Below are 19,651 nucleotides of genomic sequence, written 5' to 3' on the forward strand. Positions count from 1 at the left end.
TCCATTCATTCTTTCATGTACACGGATCAGTCCTCCTGTTCCCTTTGCAGAGAAAGAGCCCCAAAGCATGATGTTGCCACCCCCCAGGCTTCATAGTAGGTATGGTGTTCTTTGGTTGCAACTCAGCATTCTCTCTCCTCCAAACACGACGAGTTGTGTTTCTACCAAACAGTTCTACTTTGGTTTCATCTGACCATATGACATTCTCCCAGTCCTCTTCTGGATCATCCAAATGCTCTCTAACAAACCTCAGATGGGCCCGGACATGTACTGGCTTAAGCAGGGGGACCCATCTGGCACTACAGGATCTGAGTCCCCTGGAGGCATAATGTGTTACTGATGGTAGCCTTTGTTACGTTGGTCCCAGCTCTCTGAAGGTCATTTACTATGTCCCCCCGTGTGGTTCTGGGATTTTTGCTCACCGTTCTAATGATCATTTTGACCCCACGGGGTGAGATCTTGCGTGGAGCCTGAGATCGAGGGAGATTATCAGTGGTCTTGTATGTCTTCCATTTTCTAATTATTGCTCCCACAGTTGATTTCTTCACACCAAGCTGCTTTCCTATTGCAGATTCAGTCTTCCCAGCCTGGTGCAGGTCTACAATTTTGTTTCTGGTGTCCTTCGACAGCTCTTTGGTCTTCACCATAGTGGAGTTTGGAGTGCGACTGTTTGAGGTTGTGGACAGGTGTCTTTTATATTGATAACAGGTGCCATTAATACAGGTAATGAGTGGAGGACAGAGGAGCCTCTTAAAGAAGCAGATACAGGTCTGTGAGAGCCAGAAATCTTGCTTGTTTGTATGTGACCAAATACTTATTTTCCACCATAATTTGCAAATAAATTCTTTCAAAAATCAGACAATGTAATTGTCTGGATTTGTTTCCACATTTTGTCTCTCATAGTTGAGGTATATCTATGATGACAATTACAGGTCCTCTCATCTTTTTAAGTGGGAGAACTTGCACAATTGGTGGCTGACTAAATACTTTTTTGCCCCACTGTATATCAAATACACTGCCACTAACTGAATAACCTGCCTGCTTAATCTAACTCAAGCTATCTCTCTGTCCACGCCAACACCACTACACACGGCCGCTATGTAAGCAGCCTTATATAGTGTGGGGCGTGGACTTAGGCCCCCTGAGCCATGATTGGCCAAAGGCACCCTGCCTTTAGCCAATTATGGCTCTCTCAGCAGAGGGCGCTGTGATTGGCCAAAGCATGCAGGTCTGGTGCATGCTTTGGCCAATAATCATACAGCAATGCACTGCGATCTCGCGGTGCATTATGGGGCAGTCCGCGGCGCTCGAATTTCTCGCAAATGCCCCATAATGTTCGCTGTTCGGTGAACACCTGATGTTCGAGTTGAACTTATGTTCGACCCGAACATCGAGCTCATCCCTAATCTTGGGAGACATGTTCTGTTTTTTTCTAACAATATTGGGACATTTTCACCCTGTTATTTGGTGCACTGTTCACAGTTTGAATGATTTGATATTATTGTTGTGTAACACATGGACTTATGTGAGCACAGTAATTGATTTAAAGGACTTTTTAATCACCATTATGAATTTTATAATAATAATATAGGAACGCACTATTATTGCTGACATAGTGCCATCTATGTCCACATAATCTGAAGGAATTTTTCTAAGTTTTTTTTATTTTGCACATTATTTGCATAGTATGTATATTAAACTAATTTGCATGTTTGTACAATTTATATGAATGTAGCGCTGCCTATAGTCATTCATTTAGGGTGTCTGTTACAGCTGGACATTAGAACAGCTGCTGATTCTTTTTGTTGTTTTTGGTGGTGATTGCGGTTTTAGTTTTTTTCACGATATAAACAATGCCATTTTTTTTTTTTTAAGCATTAGATCAATGTTTTTTTTGTTTTTATGATCTAATGCTTTCAATTGTAGAGGAGAGATGTGGGTTCTTATAGACCCCACATCGCTCCATAAAAAGGACCTGTCATTCTTTATCATTATCAGAAGGGATGTTCACATTTATTTCGATAGCAATAAAAGTGACTAAAAGTTTTTTTAAAGGGACAGTGTAAAAATAAAAAAGTAATAACATAAATAAAAACATCTTTTTTTAAAGCGCCCCTATCCCCTTATGCTTGCGCGCAGTGGCAAATGCATACATAGGTCATGTCCACATATGTAAACATTGTTTGCACCACACATGAGGTATTTCCATGAACGTTATAGCGGGAGCAATAATTCTAGCACTAGACCTCCTCTGTAACTCTAAACTAGTAACCTGTAAAAATGTTTAAAATGTTGTCTATGGGGATTTTTAAGTACCGTAGTTACCATAGCCATTCCACGAGTGTGCACAATTCTAAAGCATGACATGTTGGGTATCTATTAACGCTGCGTAACATCATTCTTCATATTTTACAAATAAAATGGGTTATATATTGTGTTTTTTTATTCATTAAAGTGTATTTTTTAAAATACAATTGCGTTTGAAAAGAGAGAAAATGTCAGAATTGGCCCAGTAGGCAAGTGGTTAAAGACTGCACTTATGAACACAAAATATTTATGTGTTATATTAATTTATGATCAACAAAAAATTGTATGGCTGTTTAAGCACAAGAGCACGATAAATGTATATAAAAAATCCTACTATCCCAGGAGCTGTATTGAGAAATATCTACTGGTATTTTCATTTTAATAATCAAAAACAATAGAGCTCTAGCGTAGTTAAGACAATTTCTGTCATATATCCCAAAAATGTATTACTGTGCAAAAAACACTAATTTATATATAAGTAAAATCGAAATATTGTTTCATATGACAGAAATTGTCTTAACTACGCTAGTGCTCTATTGTTTTTGATTATTTAAATGAAAATACCAGCAGGTATTTCTCAATACAGCTCCTGGGATAGTAGGATTTTTTTATATACATTTATTGGTTTGTTTACTTATTCATATTGGCGCACTTAATTGTGCTTTTCTGAAATAGAGCTAGAATCGGATGCTGAGAATGGTGTTAAAACCTGTGTCGGTAAAAAGGACGAATTGCCACTCTGAGATTGAGTGTTGTGCAGGCTTTTGGCAGAGCAGATGTTCTCCTGTTTTGAACTGGCCCCCTGGTCCCTAGGAAGAAGCTCCTGTGTACCTTATAGGGGCTATAGGCAAAATTGCATTAAAGTGTGCGACCAGTAGTATCATGGTAATCCATCTGAGATTGAGCTCTGAGTGGTTGAATTTTATTGCCAAATTTCAAAAGTTTGCACTGTGAACTGAATACACTCCAAACATAGCCCATTTTTACAGTAATGGTCAGAGATAGAGGGTTAAGCCTGGTACACATGATCAGATTATCAGACGAATAATAGTCAGTTTTTTTGTTGCATGCTAGTCTCATATTGAAAGTGAAGAGGTTACTCAACTTATGAAAATTCTCGTACAACAGAATACAACTTCGGAAATGATGTAATGTGTTAAATTGTTTTGTAATGTATGTTTTCATTTCTGAGCATGCGTAGTCTTGCTTTAATGGGGGTTTTTTTGGACAAAAACTGGACTAAGTAAATGAAAATCAGATGTTGTGTTCACGTACGATAAAAATTTTATAGGATGCACCTTCAGGTTTTGTCGTCCGAAAAGTTGAAGTCCGTTGTCAAAAGCACTATACTAATGATCAGATAATTGGCCGATCGTTCGTCGTACGGAATTTTACTTAAGCTTTTCTTATCGTATGTATGGGCCTTAACTCTGTTTTACCTGTCCACGATGCTGGACTGTATATAAAGTCCAGGCCTCACTCATCACAGTGAGCATACACCTGAACGGGTCTTCAGGGACTGGATTCCCTAGCAATGGACCACGTCCCTGGACCTGTATCGCACCCTGCAGCTAATTCAACACAATGGAACAAGTGTAAAAAATGAATTTATCCCGCGCCTAAAATATGTGAAAAGACCAAACTATATAAAAATAGAAAAAGAAAAATAGCAGCTATACTCAAATTGAGTGATGAATCACTAGTGCACATGTGAAAAAAAGGAATAAGTGGGAAGTGCTAGAGTAACGTGGTAGTCCTAATAATTAAAATACAATATATTTAGAATAATGATTTGATATAGTGAAAAACGCTGCGCACCAGCCTACCTAATTAGACCCAAAACATCAATACTATGCAATAAATATTGTGCCTATGATGATAACAAGTGTTTACACAGACAAAGTGCTACAATTCCCAAACAGCAATATGATCCTATATATCCCATAATAAATCATATAGTATAACATGTGAATCACACATAAAACATATATCAATAAAAGTCCATAAGTAAAATAGATCTTGTGTCTGGATCTTGTAATCAAACGGACAGTGGAACCCCTTCACCGGAAGCGTCCGGAAGATGTGTTTAACGAAACGTATGTCGAGGCGCTACTTGGTCACGCGATTACATCACATCCGGTCCCCGTGGCTGTTCAACTGTTGTAGGTGGAACGCACGCTGCTGTCAGCAGTATCCTACGCGGGACATCCATTGACACGCTACGCTTTCCAGCCTCAGTGCCGGACAATGGCACCATTCATGTAAGCAGCCATTTGGCTATGTTTGTTTTTAACCTTTTCTTAAATAAACGGGATTACACTATTTTGGTTCCTTCTACATTTGTTTCATATCCCATTCAGGAGATCCTGTGGTGTGAGGGCAGGAGTCCGGTCTACAAATTTCTCTATTGCAGCAAGCATAATCTTGCTAAAGCCTATTTGACCTTTTTTTTTTCATTAATCAGGTCAACTACATCTGGTAAGCTGACACCCATTTCATGAGTACTTTTGGGTGATATCCCTAGGCGGTGAAGGGGTTCCACTGTCCGTTTGATTACAAGATCCAGACACAAGATCTAGTTCACTTATGGACTTTTATTGATATACCGGTATGTTTTATGTGTGATTCACATGTTATGCTATGTGATTTATTATGGGATATATATGATCATATTGCTGTTTGGGAATTGTAGCACTTTGTCTGTGTAAACACTGGTTATCATTATAGGCACAACATTTATTGCATAGTATTGATGTTTTGGGTCTAATTAGGTAGGCTGGTGTGCAGCGTTTTTCATTATATCAAATCATTATTCTAAATATATTGTATTTAAATTATTAGGACTACCACGTCACTCTAGCGCTTCCCACTTATTCCTTTTTTTCACAATGGAACAAGTACCAAGGTAAAAACCCCAGGCAGAATCCAGTGCCTGATGCAACTTACTGGGGGGAGAACCTCTGAGGGAATCTAGGATGGAAAAGGACCTGGGGGTCCTAGTAGATGACAGGCTCAGCAATGGCATGCAATGCCAAGCTTCTGCAAGCAAAGCAAACAGAACAATGGCATGCATTAAAAATGGGATTAACTCCAGAGATAAAACGATAATTCTGCCACTCTACAAGACTCTGGTCCGGCCGCACCTGGAGTATGCTGTCCAGTTCTGGGCACCAGTCCCCAGAAAGGATGTGCTGGAACTGGAGAGAGTCCCAGAGAAGGGCAACAAAACTAATAAAGGGTCTGGAGGACCTTAGCTATGAGGAAAGGTTACGAGCACTGAACTTGTTCTCTCTGGAGAGGAGAAGCTTGAGAGGGGATATGGTTTCAATGTACAAATACCGTACTGGTGACCCCTCAATAGGGATAAAACTTTTCAGTGAAAGGGAATTTAATAAGACATGCGGCCATTCACTGAAATTAGAAGAAAAGAGGTTTAACCTTAAACTGTGTAGAGGGTTCTTTACTGTAAGAGCGGTTAGGATGTGGAATTCCCTTCCACAGGCAGAGTTTTAGTGGGGAGCATCGATAATTCCAAAAAACTATTAGATAAGCACCTGAATGACCACAACATACAGGGATATACAATGTAATACTGACATAAAATCACACACATAGGTTGGACTTGTGTCTTTTTCAACCTCGCCTACTATGTAACATTACTGGCAGTCTCCACATCCGGAGTCTTGGTACAGCTACCAAGGTTTTAACAAGGTTAGACCAATCTAGATATGCTGCTTCTATTTCGGCTTTAGAAGACAGTGGGGGTTAAAGAAGGGGTAGAATCAGAATATAAGATAATAAGGAAAAATAATAAGGAGAAATAATAAAGAAAAATAATAAACTAGTGAAGCTGATCTCTCCGTGAAGGAGAAGAGGTCCATCACATTCAGAGAACTCACAGAGTGGGGAAGGGTTATAGGAGAGGAGCACCAGGGGGGCTTGTCCTCAAAAGCTTGCCAGTGTCCACTTGAGGTACAAGTCAACAACCCATGAATCACCTAACAGTATGAGCCTATAACCCATGGTGTATGAATATGTTGTCTGTATCTTGTACTGTATAGTTAGGATATACTGTTTCATTCAAGCATGAACATAGGATTCAATCTGCAGTCTGTGTAGACTTATATTTCTGCTCTTCAGGTCTATTTTACAACAGAGCTAAACAATGAAGCTTGTTACCTCCTGTCTACAAGGTAATAAATATAAAACTTGGTTTGTACCTGGTAAACAAGAACTACACATTTTATTTCAATTTTTTTAGTACTAGGGGGCATGGTTTGCATGTGGCTGGCTGGGGACGCTTCCAATCGATGCTCCGATCCCAGACACTCACTCTCACAGCCCAATCTGCTGCAATGCCCCCTAAAACCCCTCTGCCACAGTGGGGAAAAAAGGGGGAAGACTTGGTTGCAATTAGGAGTGCTGCATGAGCTCAGTCCACCAGTCTCAAGGACTTTTGTTAACAACCCCCACTCCTGCCCAAGGCATACAATATGACAGACCCGGCCCCAGCTCCAGCGGCTCCGAGTGGTAAAACATTCCAACTACAGCTCCCCGCCATCTTCAAACCTGCCATGGCTGCAACTTATGCATTGGTGGATGGAGCCTAGGACATGTAATCATATATCCACTCTTTGCCTACCAGAGAGGACATGGACAGGTATGTGCACAGGCTGGAAACCTCTTACAAATCAGAGATGCACTCACTAAAAACATCCCTGCAACACACTCAGTACAGGATGGACACTCTGGAAACAAGAACCTCTGTCCTTGAACACAAGCTCTTACAGTCACTGTTCAGGCTATGCACCTTGAGCAAGTTCACTGTTTAAACTACGTTATTAATACTCTAGATGATTTATAAATTAGGAATAGAGTTAGGGGTCTGCCTGAAGCCCTGGTCCCAAGGATTTCATGCCTACTCTGCGGGGCATTTTTAACACCTTTTTGCAATGCCCACCAACTGGTGATCTTCTCCTGGACTGCGCACATAGATCCCTTGGGCCTAAAAACCCTGATCCTGCCAAGGCGCTCCATGTTATTTGTAGCGTGCATTACTTCCACATTAAGGAAAAGATCATATAGGCCTCCCACCAGCAACGGATTGTTGACTTTGATGGTGTCCAGTTTGTCATGTTGCCTGACCTTTCCAGATACACAATAGTCCTACATAAAGCAGTTAAGTCCCTCTTGGACACTCTCAGAGACAGAGACATTTCCTTTAAATGAGGGTTCACATTTCAGGTCTGTCAGTGCGTGACAATAGGCAAATGGTAGTGTTTCATGACATCAACCATCTTCTAGTTTTCCTAGAGAGCCTACAGCTTCCTGAAATTGAGCTGTCACAATGGCCTCCAGCTAGTTTTGGCCTGCCGCCCTAACCTTCCAGAGAATGCAGCAGACCCGCTCAACGTTCTCCTCACTTACGGAACGCTGCTGCAATCAGATAATGCTCATATAAACGACCACATCCTGTTTCTGAATGTTATTTTGCTAAGGCTACAAATCTTATTATAGGGCAGGATCTGCTTTCCCTTTTCATATAATTTCTCTTTATATGCCTTTTGGCATAATAATCCGTATTGTTTGATCTGTTTTTGCAGCTGATATGGGAGGCTTGACATCCTTCACCTTGTCTCCTTCTCTGCTGATTGTTTACAACACTGGAGATAGTGGCTCCCCCACTTACTTACATTATTTGTTTCAAGGTACTGGTCAGGGATCTGAGCAGTTTTTTATTTAAATAAATTCATAGTTATGCCTGGTGCAGTAAGCAAGCAACTCTTCTAGTTAAGTGCTTCTCGTTGCGTTGCAGGCCTCTACAGTATGTTCCTCTCTTGTTTTAGAGTGTCCTGCTACCCCTTACTTACCTAATATTTGTTCACCTTATCCCCTCCATTCTCTAGCCCCCCCCCCCCCCCCGACTCTTGAATCCGGATCTGTAGAAGCATCTACTATCCGAGGGTCCACTCAAGAGCTGCTGTTTCAATGTCAGAGATTTGAACTCTCCATCCAAACGGTCTCAAATCCTGTATTCTCTTCACAAACAAAGGATCACATACCCACCATATGCAATAAATATTACCCATTATGTCACTATGGCTCATTCCTGTCATCTAAATCCTGGGGTGTCTCTAATGCGATCCACAAATCTCTTCCTCACCAAATACTAGATACCTACACTTGTCGGGATAAAAACAAATAAACTGGCGCTCAGAGGCTATAAGGCAAATGACTATAAAAGTTAATGAAATTATAAAGTCTAAAAGCTGGATCAATCACGGTGTAATCAGGACGGTGTTGGAAGTCTTGGACAGGAGCCAGGAAACAGTCTATAAAGCAGGAAAGGATCCCTGGAGGATAAGTCATAGGTAAAACAAAACACCGGAATAAAACTTGTAGGAATTTGTGTGGCCAGATTCACGGAAGGCAGCTCTTCTTGTTGAGAGAAGTCAAACTCAGATCCATCCAGGTAAAAAAGAGAGAGAGGAGCGCCACTAAGTAAAATCATTTATTCACCAATATAAAAACAAAGTATCAACTTACATTTAGGAGCGGTATATAGAACAGACAGATGTGATTCCTGATAGAAGAGGGGGAAGGGAACAGTCAGTGATTCCCCGGGGATGCCTCCAAACGCGACGCAGTCTGGCGGGGAGGCCAGGACGGTACACAGCCTGTCTCTGCGGGAGGATGGAGTGGCAGCCCAGGAAGCCGCTGGCAATGTTGTCAATGAGGAGAAAAAACACAACGCGTTTCTGAGCCTGCGCAGGGTCTGTACGGCACATGCGCGCTCCTTTATCAAGTGTAGAGTAGAGAAAACAGTGAAGAGCTATTTATAGCAGATCAAAGGTAATTGGTGGACGTTCACAGCTGATTGTATCACAGCTGATTGTATCAATGCAGGTAATGGGTGGACGTTCACGTTCACAGCTGATTGTATCAATGCCGGAGTGTCAATAAATGAACCACGGACAATAGCAATATTATATAACAGGGCCAGAGGCCAGAGTCCGTGGTTCATTTATTGACACTCCGGCATTGATACAATCAGCTGTGAACGTCCACCCATTACCAAGTGTAGAGTAAGGAAAACAGTGAAGAGCTATTTATAGCAGATCAAAGGTAATGGGTGGACGTTCACAGCTGATTGTATCAATGCAGGTAATGGGTGGACGTTCACAGCTGATTGTATCAATGCCGGAGTGTCAATAAATGAACCACGGACTCTGGCCTCTGGCCCTGTTATATAATATTGCTATTGTCCGTGGTTCATTTATTGACACTCCGGCATTGATACAATCAGCTGTGAACGTGAACGTCCACCCATTACCTGCATTGATACAATCAGCTGTGATACAATCAGCTGTGAACGTCCACCAATTACCTTTGATCTGCTATAAATAGCTCTTCACTGTTTTCTCTACTCTACACTTGATAAAGGAGCGCGCATGTGCCGTACAGACCCTGCGCAGGCTCAGAAACGCGTTGTGTTTTTTCTCCTCATTGACAACATTGCCAGCGGCTTCCTGGGCTGCCACTCCGTCCTCCCTCAGAGACAGGCTGTGTACTGTCCTGGCCTCCCCGCCAGACTGCGTCGTGTTTGGAGGCATCCCCGGGGAATCACTGATTGTTCCCTTCCCCCTCTTCTATCAGGAATCACATCTGACTGTTCTATATACCGCTCCTAAATGTAAGTTGATACTTTGTTTTTATATTGGTGAATAAATGATTTTACTTAGTGGCGCTCCTCTCTCTCTTTTTTACACTTGTCGGGATGGTCAATCTCTGCTCCTAAACTCTCCATTTAAGGAAAAGTATATACTATTAATATTATATACCTGCAGAACCAGGACCAAACCAGGACTGGTATCCAATTGCTCTCGGACATCCTGAAACAGTCTGAAGGGTTAATCCTTATGGGGGGGTGACTAACTTTTTTCTCAATCAGGGTCTGCACACCATCGCTTCCCGCCCTCCCCATGCCACTACTCAACTGAAAAACGTCTGGACATCTGGAGGGTCCTACACTGCATAACACACTGTATCATAGACTAGACTTTTTCCTACTAAGCCAACTCACTCTGGCTATGGTCCCCAGATCCTCTGTTGGGAATTTACTCTGGTCTGATCACGCTCTAGTCTTTTAAGAGCTAACCCTCCTGAAACACCCAACATTGCACTGGTCTTGGAGATTAAATGATAATCTCCTTAAAGACTCGGTCTGTGCATCTGAAACTCATTAAGCAATTTCTGACTTTAGAGTGACTCATACAGCCGACACAACCCCTCTTCCTCTGCAATGGGAAGCTTTAAAATGTGTCTTATGCAGTCTCTTCATCAAACATGGTGCTAGATTGAAAGCAGACAAGTCCTCTATAATATTTTATCTTCTCTCTTGAAAGAAATCTAATCTCTAGAAACAACTTACAAGCAGAATCCTACCTCAAATAACCTGATTGCTCTCTCAGACAGATGCACCAAGCTACAAACATACCCTTTATCTTCAGGACAAAGCCCACGATTTGTTCTATCAGCATGGTAATAAACCAGGCTGCCTTCTTATAGAAGCCTTACGCCAACAACTTCCCTCAACTTCTATACCAACTGTTTGGAAGCCCTCTGGGGAACTTACACGCACTAAAGAAATCTCTAAAGCATTCTATGCTTTTTATTTGAAACTCTACAATATTCCTACTCAATACTCAAATATGATATTTGAGGCATTCCACCTCAAGGTACAGTACATGAATATATTCTGGAAACTTCTTTACCCATTTTACTAGCGAATGTAGTAGAGGACTTAGAAACCAAATTCTCAGCTGAGGAACTGCAAGCCGCTATAGCATTACTGGTCCCTGGTAAGAGTCCAGGTACGGACGGATTCACCCTATGTTTCTACAAAGATTTCTCAGAAATTCTCTCTCAAATGTTAATCAGGATAATAGTTTGAAGCCCCTCACTCTACTTGAACATGCTCAAAAGCACTCCATCCTATCCTGTCTTCTCTCTACTGATGCCAACAAGGACTTTGTCAGAAACCATGAATCAGACCGAGACAGAAGTACAGTTTAATCACACTTGTTTAATAATAATAAAAAAAGGTAAACAAAGTAAACATAGTCAAAACATAGCCAGAGTTCGGGAACTGGAACGGATAGTCAGACAAGCCAAAACATTAGGGAGCCAGAGATCAGTGTAGTAGAACAGCAAGCAGGATCTGGAGTCAGAAGGAATGTCAGCTAAGCAAGTCTTTAACAGGAACACAGGAGAGCGTCTCTAGAGATGTGACCAAGGCGAAGGCAGAGATCATCTGGGCTGGATGGCTTAAGTAAGCAGGACTGACAAGCAGGATATCATCAACAGGTGAGTCACTGTGGAGAGATAGGAGCTGGAATTTAGCCGGCAGCTGAGCGGGCAGCTCATAGAAGGAATGGCTGAGCCCAGCCCTGAAAGTACCCCCTCCTCAATGACCCCTCCCTCTTGGAGGACCACCAGGCTTGAGTGGAAAATGTCTATGGAAATCACAGAGGAGGACAGGGACATGTACGCCCAAGGATGAGACCCAAGAGTGTTCCTCCGGACCGTACCCTCTCCAATGCACCAGGTACTGTATGCTCCCATGGAACCTACAGGAGTCAATAATGGACTGTACTTCATACTCCTCATGGTTCTCAACCTGTACAGGGTGAGGACGTGGCACCGAGGTGGTAAAGCGGTTGCAGACTAAAGGTTTTAATAAGGAGACATGAAATACATTTGAGATATGCATATCAGAAGGAAGGTCTAACGCGTAAGCCACTGGTTTAATCCTGCAGAGAATACGGAAAGGCCCAATAAACCGAGGTGCGAACTTCAGAGATGGAACACGAAGTCGGAGGTTGCGAGATGACAGTCAGATTCTCTCCCCAGCCTGGTAGGAAGGCGCCGGCAGGCGTCTGCGGTCAGAATGGAGTCTGTATCTATCATTAGCATGTTGCAAAGCCTCCTGGACTTGTGCCCAAGTGGAACGGAGATGCTCCTCTAACGCAGGAATACTCTGCAGAACAAATGAGTCAGGCAACATGGAAGTTTGGAAACCATAGTTTGCTATAAACGGGGACAATCGGGAAGCAGAATCAATATTCTACTACATAGTATCAACTACTATATAGTATATATATTATTATACTATTGTGAGCAAACTCCACCCATGGTAAGAGGTCTGACCAGTTGTTATGATGTATGAAATATAGCAACGTAGGAAGTGCTCCAAGGACTGTTTGTCTCGTTCTGTGGCCCCATTAGACTGCGGGTGATACGCAGAAGAGAACGCAAGCTGAATTCCCAACTGTGCACAAAAGAATCACCAGAACTGGGACACAAACTGACTACCCCTGTGCGAGACGATCACCTTGGGTAGCCCATGTAAGCGAAAGATGTCCAGAGCAAAAATGGAAGTCACTTCTTAAGTGGAATAGAATGAGACATTTTCGAGTACCGGTCAACCGCCATAAGGATAACTGTGTTGCCCTGGGTGTTGGGTAACTCCACAATGAAATCCATAGACAGGTGGATCCAGGGACTTTCTCCATTGGGTATAGGTTGTAGGAGGCCCACTGGAAGGTGTCGTGAAGTATTATGCCGCGTACACACGGTTGGCCTTACTGACGGGAAATGTTGGATGTAAGCTTGTTGGCTGAAAGTCCGACCGTGTGTATGCTCCGGCTCCATGGAGCCTGTATCTCGATGGTCGACTCAGCCCAAGAAAGGGTAACCAGAACCAGGGGCTTATCCTTCTGGATAACTGGGGACGAAACAATGCCACCTAAGGTCTGTCCTTGACAGGACCTCAAGGTTCAGGTGTTCCCTGGACGGGTAGGACAAGACCTCAAAAAGTGACCTGCCTGGCCACAATAAAGGCACAATCTCTTTCTCCTCCTAAGGGCTCTCTCATCTGCAGGGAGACGTGTGAAGCCCAAGTGCATGAGTTCACCTTCACCTACAGACTCGGTACCACGAGGCATGGGAGGTGAGGGAGGCAAGGGTTGGACTGCAAAGCTCAGAGCAAAAAGGTATAGGAGGCTTCCGCAAAACTCCTTAAAGGAAGGTCTCTCTCGGAGTCTGGAGTCAATAAGCATGGCAAACGAGATCAACCTCTCCAGCTCAGTGGGTATGTCTCGGGCTGCTATCTCTTCTTTGATGTTATCCGAGAGATCGTGAGACAAAAGCAGCCACGAGGGCCTCATTGTTCCATGCAACCTCTGCTGCCAGGGTACGGAAGTCAATGGTGTAATTGGCAACAGTTATCGTACCCTGTTTGATGGACATGAGGCTTTTGGCAGCAGAAATTGAACATGCAGGAATGTCAAATACCCTTTTAAAGGAAACAATTAACAGAACCGCGCTAGAAAACTAAAGTGAATAAAATTCCCATCAACCAGAATATCTCAAATATTGTGTTAAAATCAAAACAACATAATATATACTAAACCCAAATATCAACACAACATGATTGTGATTAATTAGATAGTTACAGAATATTGTGACTGTATTAAAAAAACTTTAAAGCAAATAAATTATAAGAGGTGATAAAAAAGAATAAGTCCGTGACTGATAGTGACTTCAAATAAAAACAGTCCTTAATGTAGATAATTCCACCAGTAGTGATTGAAGCATCAAATAGACAAAAACATCTCGTGAGAAGGATCCACCACCTATAAAGATGTACGCTTACCAGAGGTAAGCTTAATCAAAGCTTATATTCACAATCCAATCTGCGGGGACACCACCATCGGTCTCAGCATGGGGGGAGGATCACCCGGAACTCTCCGTCATAGAGGCCAAAATTCAACAGGAGGAACCCAGGGAAATGAAAAACACATCCTTGTATGTGATTCTGTGGCCGTAAGCATACCTGGAATCCCGCTTGTGTGAATGGCCCATGTGAAGGAAGCCACAAAGTCTGAGTAACTCAAGACAACGGGTTTTTGCGTCTCCCATAGAGGGTTTGCCCAGGCTAAGGCTCTCTCAGAAAGCAAAGATAACATGAAACCTACTTTGCTTCTGTCCATGGGAAAAGCCTGGGGCAGCATCTCAAAGTATATCTCAACCTGGTTGAGAAACCCTCTGCATTGAAGTGGATTGCCCCAAAATCGCTGGGGAAGCGGAGCAAAACCAGACAGACCTCTTATAGAGGTGATACTCGAGGCGGGTGCCTGCACAGAGACTGGGACAACAGCAGGGTCGGCCTGCAACATAGGTTCTACCGGAGCGGCCACAGTGGGAGATTCCAGGTCAGCCGTGCGACTCAGGAGCATCTGTAATGCCATGGCAAACTGATCCATGCGGTGATCCTGGTCATCCAATATGGAAAAAATATTACCAACAAGTGGATTAACTGCATCTTCTGAATTCATGGCCTTCACCTACTGTCAGAAACCATGAATCAGACCGAGACAGAAGTACAGTTAAATTACACTTGTTTAATAATAATAAAAAAAGGTAAACAGAGTAAACATAGTCAAAACATAGCCAGAGTTCAGGAACCAGAACGGATAGTCAGACAAGCGAAAACATCAGGGAGCAAGAGATCAGTGTAATAGAACAGCAAGCAGGATCTGGAGCCAAAAGGAATGGCAGCCAAGCAAGTCTTTAACAGGAACACAGGAGAGCGTCTCTAGAGATGTGACCAAGGCGAAGGCAGAGATCATCTGGGCTGGATGGCTTAAGTAAGCAGGACTGACGAGCAGGATATCATCAACAGGTGAGTCACTGTGGAGAGATAGGAGCTGGCAATTAGCCAACAGCTGAGCAACCAGCTCAGAGAAGAAAGGGCTGAGTGCAGCCCTGACACCTTCCTAGAAGAGACTCTGAAACCTTCTCCAGAAGATTATGGCCCTATACTGTTGTGGTCCACCTGTCACCCTGCCCAGCCCGGCATTCACTTCCCAATCAACTTGAGTCAATGAACAGTTCATATGCTTGTTTTTGTATTCTTATTGAGGGATTTGAACTTGGATAGGGATGGGAATATATGTGTAGCACCCTGGAGTTTAGGCAGGGATGCTCCTCACAAGTTTACTTGCCAGGAGTAGTTATCCGGGTTGATTGTTAGAGATCTATTGATTTCTTCCTAAGTTTGTCCTTATTGCAATTTTCTCTTCTACCACTAGGTGGCTGGGTACTTGGTGGTACTAGATATGAGAAGAGCAACTCAAGGTCAGGTTATGGGTATATGGGGTATCTCAGCCAATGGGCAGGGGTTTTCCTAAATCCCTTGGCCTGCTGGGAGAGCCTATATATTCTGGTGAAGTCAGGTGATCTATGTTCTGTGCCACCTGGACGGTTGTCTGGGTGGACATGTGTCATGTTTCCCCGGGCTGCCAGAGGTTGGACCTATCCCAAGGGCATCTGGCTGCTAGGCTGTCTGAGAGCCTATCCAGAAGCAAGAGAGCAGTGCAGGGTTGGGATTGCGGCTTGCAGTCCAACCAGAATCAACGGTTCTGTCAGCCGGAGAACCTGTTAGTGGTCGGAGGTAGAGGGGAAGCTGTCGCAACTAACCACCTTATTACCAGGGACCACAATGAGTAAGCAAGTACCGGAGCAGTATTCTTACCAAACGGGCATGGTGGAAAATCGGGAAACTTCAGGCGGTAATCAAGTCAGGAACCCCGCCAGCGGAGGTGACGCTTGCAGAGCAGCCTTGTGTGTGAAGTTTTGGACTGTGCAGGCCAGTGGGGTGAAGCTTGACAAGTATCGGAAGTGCCAAGCTAGGGACCTAGCAGAGAGGCGGGGGTGACGCTTGAGGAAGATACCACTGTGAAGATTGGAGGAGCTCAAGGGATTCAGTGGCAGTGAATCACAGGGTCTAGTGAGAGACCGGGAGCTCAGTGGGCTGCAGAACTACAAGGAGAAGTTGTAGTGAAATTTAAAGAGCTGTTACGCTTTGTGTTAGGAACGGTTAAAGACTGTTGTCATAGGAGACAGCATTCCTGCATGTGCAGATGTGGCTTCTTGCTGGGAGGCCTTTCCCTGCACGACTGTCCTCCTATTGAAGTCTCAGAGTCTGATAATTGAATTTGCCCTTACCCTCTTTCCCCCAAAAAGTTTGTAAGTGAAATAAATATCTCTTTTGCATTCAGGAAGTGTCTGGCGCCCAATAACTTTATTCACCTTGCACCCACTATGCCTCATAACCCACTACATACAGATGAATGTCAGCTATCTCTGGAGACTGGAGACTTTACTACATATGGGATGCCCAGTGGAATTATAGAACAGTCAATTTGGGACAGAACTATGTACACTCTTTGTACCTAACACTTCTCCAAAATCCTCCCGCACAACACTTGCTTGCAGACTAACACTCTCTCTTCCTCCTGCACAACACTTGACTGCAGGCACATCTAGAATGTGGTTGGGCCCAACACTGACTCAGTCAGGCCCTAAAAATCACCATTTGTAGGCAGGGACCACGGGCCCCCTTTAGTGTAGCAAAAATAAAATAGAAAGTCTTTAGTGCTAGCTGTCCTGTGATGGACTACTGCTCCCAGCAATCCCTCTTCAGGCCCTGCCAGCCCTCCTGGCTGCAGCTGCCCAACTTCACTGCCTGTGACATTGCAATCCTCACTGGCTCCACACCCAGCTCTGACTGTTGCCTCTCAGTCCTCTCTGGCATGCCTCTCCAGTACTCCCGATAGCACATGGCACTCGCCAGCCCTCCTGGCTGCGCACACATCAGTGGTTCCCTCCTGAAGACTTGCTCAGCAGTACTAGCTCCTGCTGTCCTCTCTGACTCCTCTCTGTGCCTCCTGTTCAGATAATTCATGCATTCCTGAAGGGATCCTTGTTGCACCCGTGTCCCAGGCCCCCCCCCCCCCCAGAATAGGGCGCGCCCTCAAAGGCCCCGACAACCTAGTGCAACATTGCTCAGTTCTTCCACCAGGCAACAACAAATCCCCAGCTGGGCTGACTCTAGGTATTAAAAGGAGGCCTACCCCCTGTGCTACATAGACACAATCTACTTTCATTGTCACTTGTTTTTCTCAAGATTTGCGATGATTGCTAGGAGATGGGGAATCATTTTTTGTTTGTCTTCTTTTGCCTGTCATATAACATCCTGATATGGAGGCCTACTAGGTCTGAGCTAGGTCTCCCAGATGACTATATCCGATTTTATACTCCACCCAGCTCCACGTCTTAGATATTTCAATGGACCATACTAATCTTGCTTGTATAAGTTTGGGTTTGTTATTCAGCAATCGTTTGTATAACCTGTCTTTTTGTACTAATGTTTCTCACTCTTTCTTTGTACTCTGTTTTAAGTTTTAAAACCCCGCAAATTCTTTTTTACTCTACTACTAAAGAGAAAAAACATATTAGGGATACATTCTAAAGAGCTATCAACCCAAACACAATAGAAGAAATAAATGCCAAATAGTTGCACATGCAAAAAAACTTTTTTTAGGTTGTGTAGGGGAATATAGTTGGGTTCTTACTATTATATAGCACAAACAGCCCTGTTTTGCATTAATGCACAATTGAAAATCAGATTTACCAACAAGTTCAAATATGATTAAAGCCCCATTTAGATATGGAGACCACTGCTCTAGTATGCAGAGAACACATACGTACCGAAAATGTGCATGCTTCTAAGAATTGAAGTTCTCTTAGAAGATTTGTTATACGTTCCTTAAGGTCAATTTGGGCTTTTTCTGTTAAATTCTTCAGCATGGTATAAGTATCATAGATCTGCCAGAGCACTAAACAGTGCTTGTCCTATGGAACAAAAAAGAACAATTTGTTTGTTCTATATTCTTAATGCAAACATTCTGTATAAACAACTCAATATACTGTCACATAGGAGACCCAATGTATTTACGCTCCAACGCCCCATTAAAGGACTAGTGGAAAACATTCCAAGAACATTATTAGAAGTGTAGAATTGCATAGCTTTGATGCATTTTGCACACTAGTACTTTCTTATTATGAGATTTAAAAAGGAAGTAAACCTTGATAGGTTTTACTTCCTCTTTTGCTCCCTGCAAAGCCTGCAAATTAAAAGCATAATGGGCTAGTATGCATCACATACTAGCCAATTATGTGACACTTACCTGCAAACTAATCCATTGCTGTCCCCTGTGCAGGCTGCGTCCATCTTCGCCCCACTTTCTTCCGGGGCCCTCCGGCTCCGTGGCATGCGTGCAGTGAGCCCTCAGTAACGGCATACGCTGGAGAAGAAACGGCACGGAGGTCCGTTTCTTCACAGGGCATGGGCCGATTACATCATCGTCACACTACAAGTAAAATATCTCCTAAACGGCGCACGTTTAGGAGATATTTCCGCTACCTATAGGTAAGCCTTATTCTAGGCTTACCTATAGTTAAAAGTCACTAGGGAGGGTTTACAACCACTTTAAAGCATCTTGTAGTGGAAAAGAAGTCCTTACGAAGGACAGTAGTGTTCTGAGTATTGCAGCCAAAGATGCTTTTTCATTTAATATTTCAATGCTTTATTTTATTTTTATTTTAGGCTGGAAATATACTGACAGAAATAGAAGTGAAAGAAACCTAGAACAGATAAGTATTTTACAATATTTCAGCAAACAGCACATAGCAAGGCTCACATCTAAAACAGACAACACGGCCTCTTCTCAAGATAACTCTGGGAAGGAAAGGTAGGATGCCAAAAAAGGATCATACATCCTACAACATACACACATACTAGACTCAGTACACCTGGAGCAATCAGTGGTGAAGAGGTATCAGGGTGTTCTGGTAGATCATAAGCTTAACCACTTCGGACCATTATGCTGCCTAAGGACCAGAGGACTTTTTCCAATTTGGCACTGCGTCGCTTTAACTGCTAATTGCGCAGTCATGCAATGCTGTACCCAAACGAAATTTGCGTCCTTTTCTTCCCACAAATAGACCTTTCTTTTGATGGTATTTGATCACCTCTGCCATTTTTATTTTTTGCGCTATAAACGGAAAAAGACCAAAAATTTTGAAAAAAATGATATTTTCTACTGTTTGTTATAAAAAAAAATCCAATAAACTCAATTTTAGTCATACATTTAGGCCAAAATGTATTCGGCCACATGTCTTTGGTAAAAAAAAATGTCAATAAGCGTATATTTATTGGTTTGCGCAAAAGTTATAGCGTCTACAAACTAGGGTACATTTTCTGGAATTTACACAGCTTTTAGTTTATGACTGCCTATGTCATTTCTTGAGGTGCTAAAATGGCAGTGCAGTACAACACCCCCCCCCCCCCAAATGACCCCATTTTGGAAAGTAGACACCCCAAGGAAATTGCTGAGAGGCATGTTGAACCCATTGAATATTTATTTTTTTTGCCCAA

The 19,651-nt window shown here is 43.0% G+C and overlaps 1 protein-coding gene across 10 annotated transcripts in view; it reads right to left on the minus strand.

Moving 5' to 3' along the window:
* FLT3LG (fms related receptor tyrosine kinase 3 ligand) overlaps positions 1–19,651 on the minus strand; it is a 711,034-nt gene that overhangs the window by 225,880 nt on the left and 465,503 nt on the right. For all 10 annotated transcript variants that reach the window (XR_012236338.1, XR_012236339.1, XM_073602344.1 and 7 more), the window contains one exon: positions 17,923–18,066. Coding sequence is in view for 8 of the 10 variants with exons in the window: in XM_073602344.1 (XP_073458445.1) it covers positions 17,923–18,066 (144 nt within the window). In the remaining 2 variants the exon portion in view is untranslated. The remainder of the gene's footprint in view (positions 1–17,922; positions 18,067–19,651) is intronic.

The sequence above is a fragment of the Aquarana catesbeiana genome, linkage group LG10, assembly GCF_042186555.1.
Source record: "Aquarana catesbeiana isolate 2022-GZ linkage group LG10, ASM4218655v1, whole genome shotgun sequence".
In the NCBI taxonomy this organism is placed as follows: Eukaryota; Metazoa; Chordata; class Amphibia; order Anura; family Ranidae; genus Aquarana; species Aquarana catesbeiana.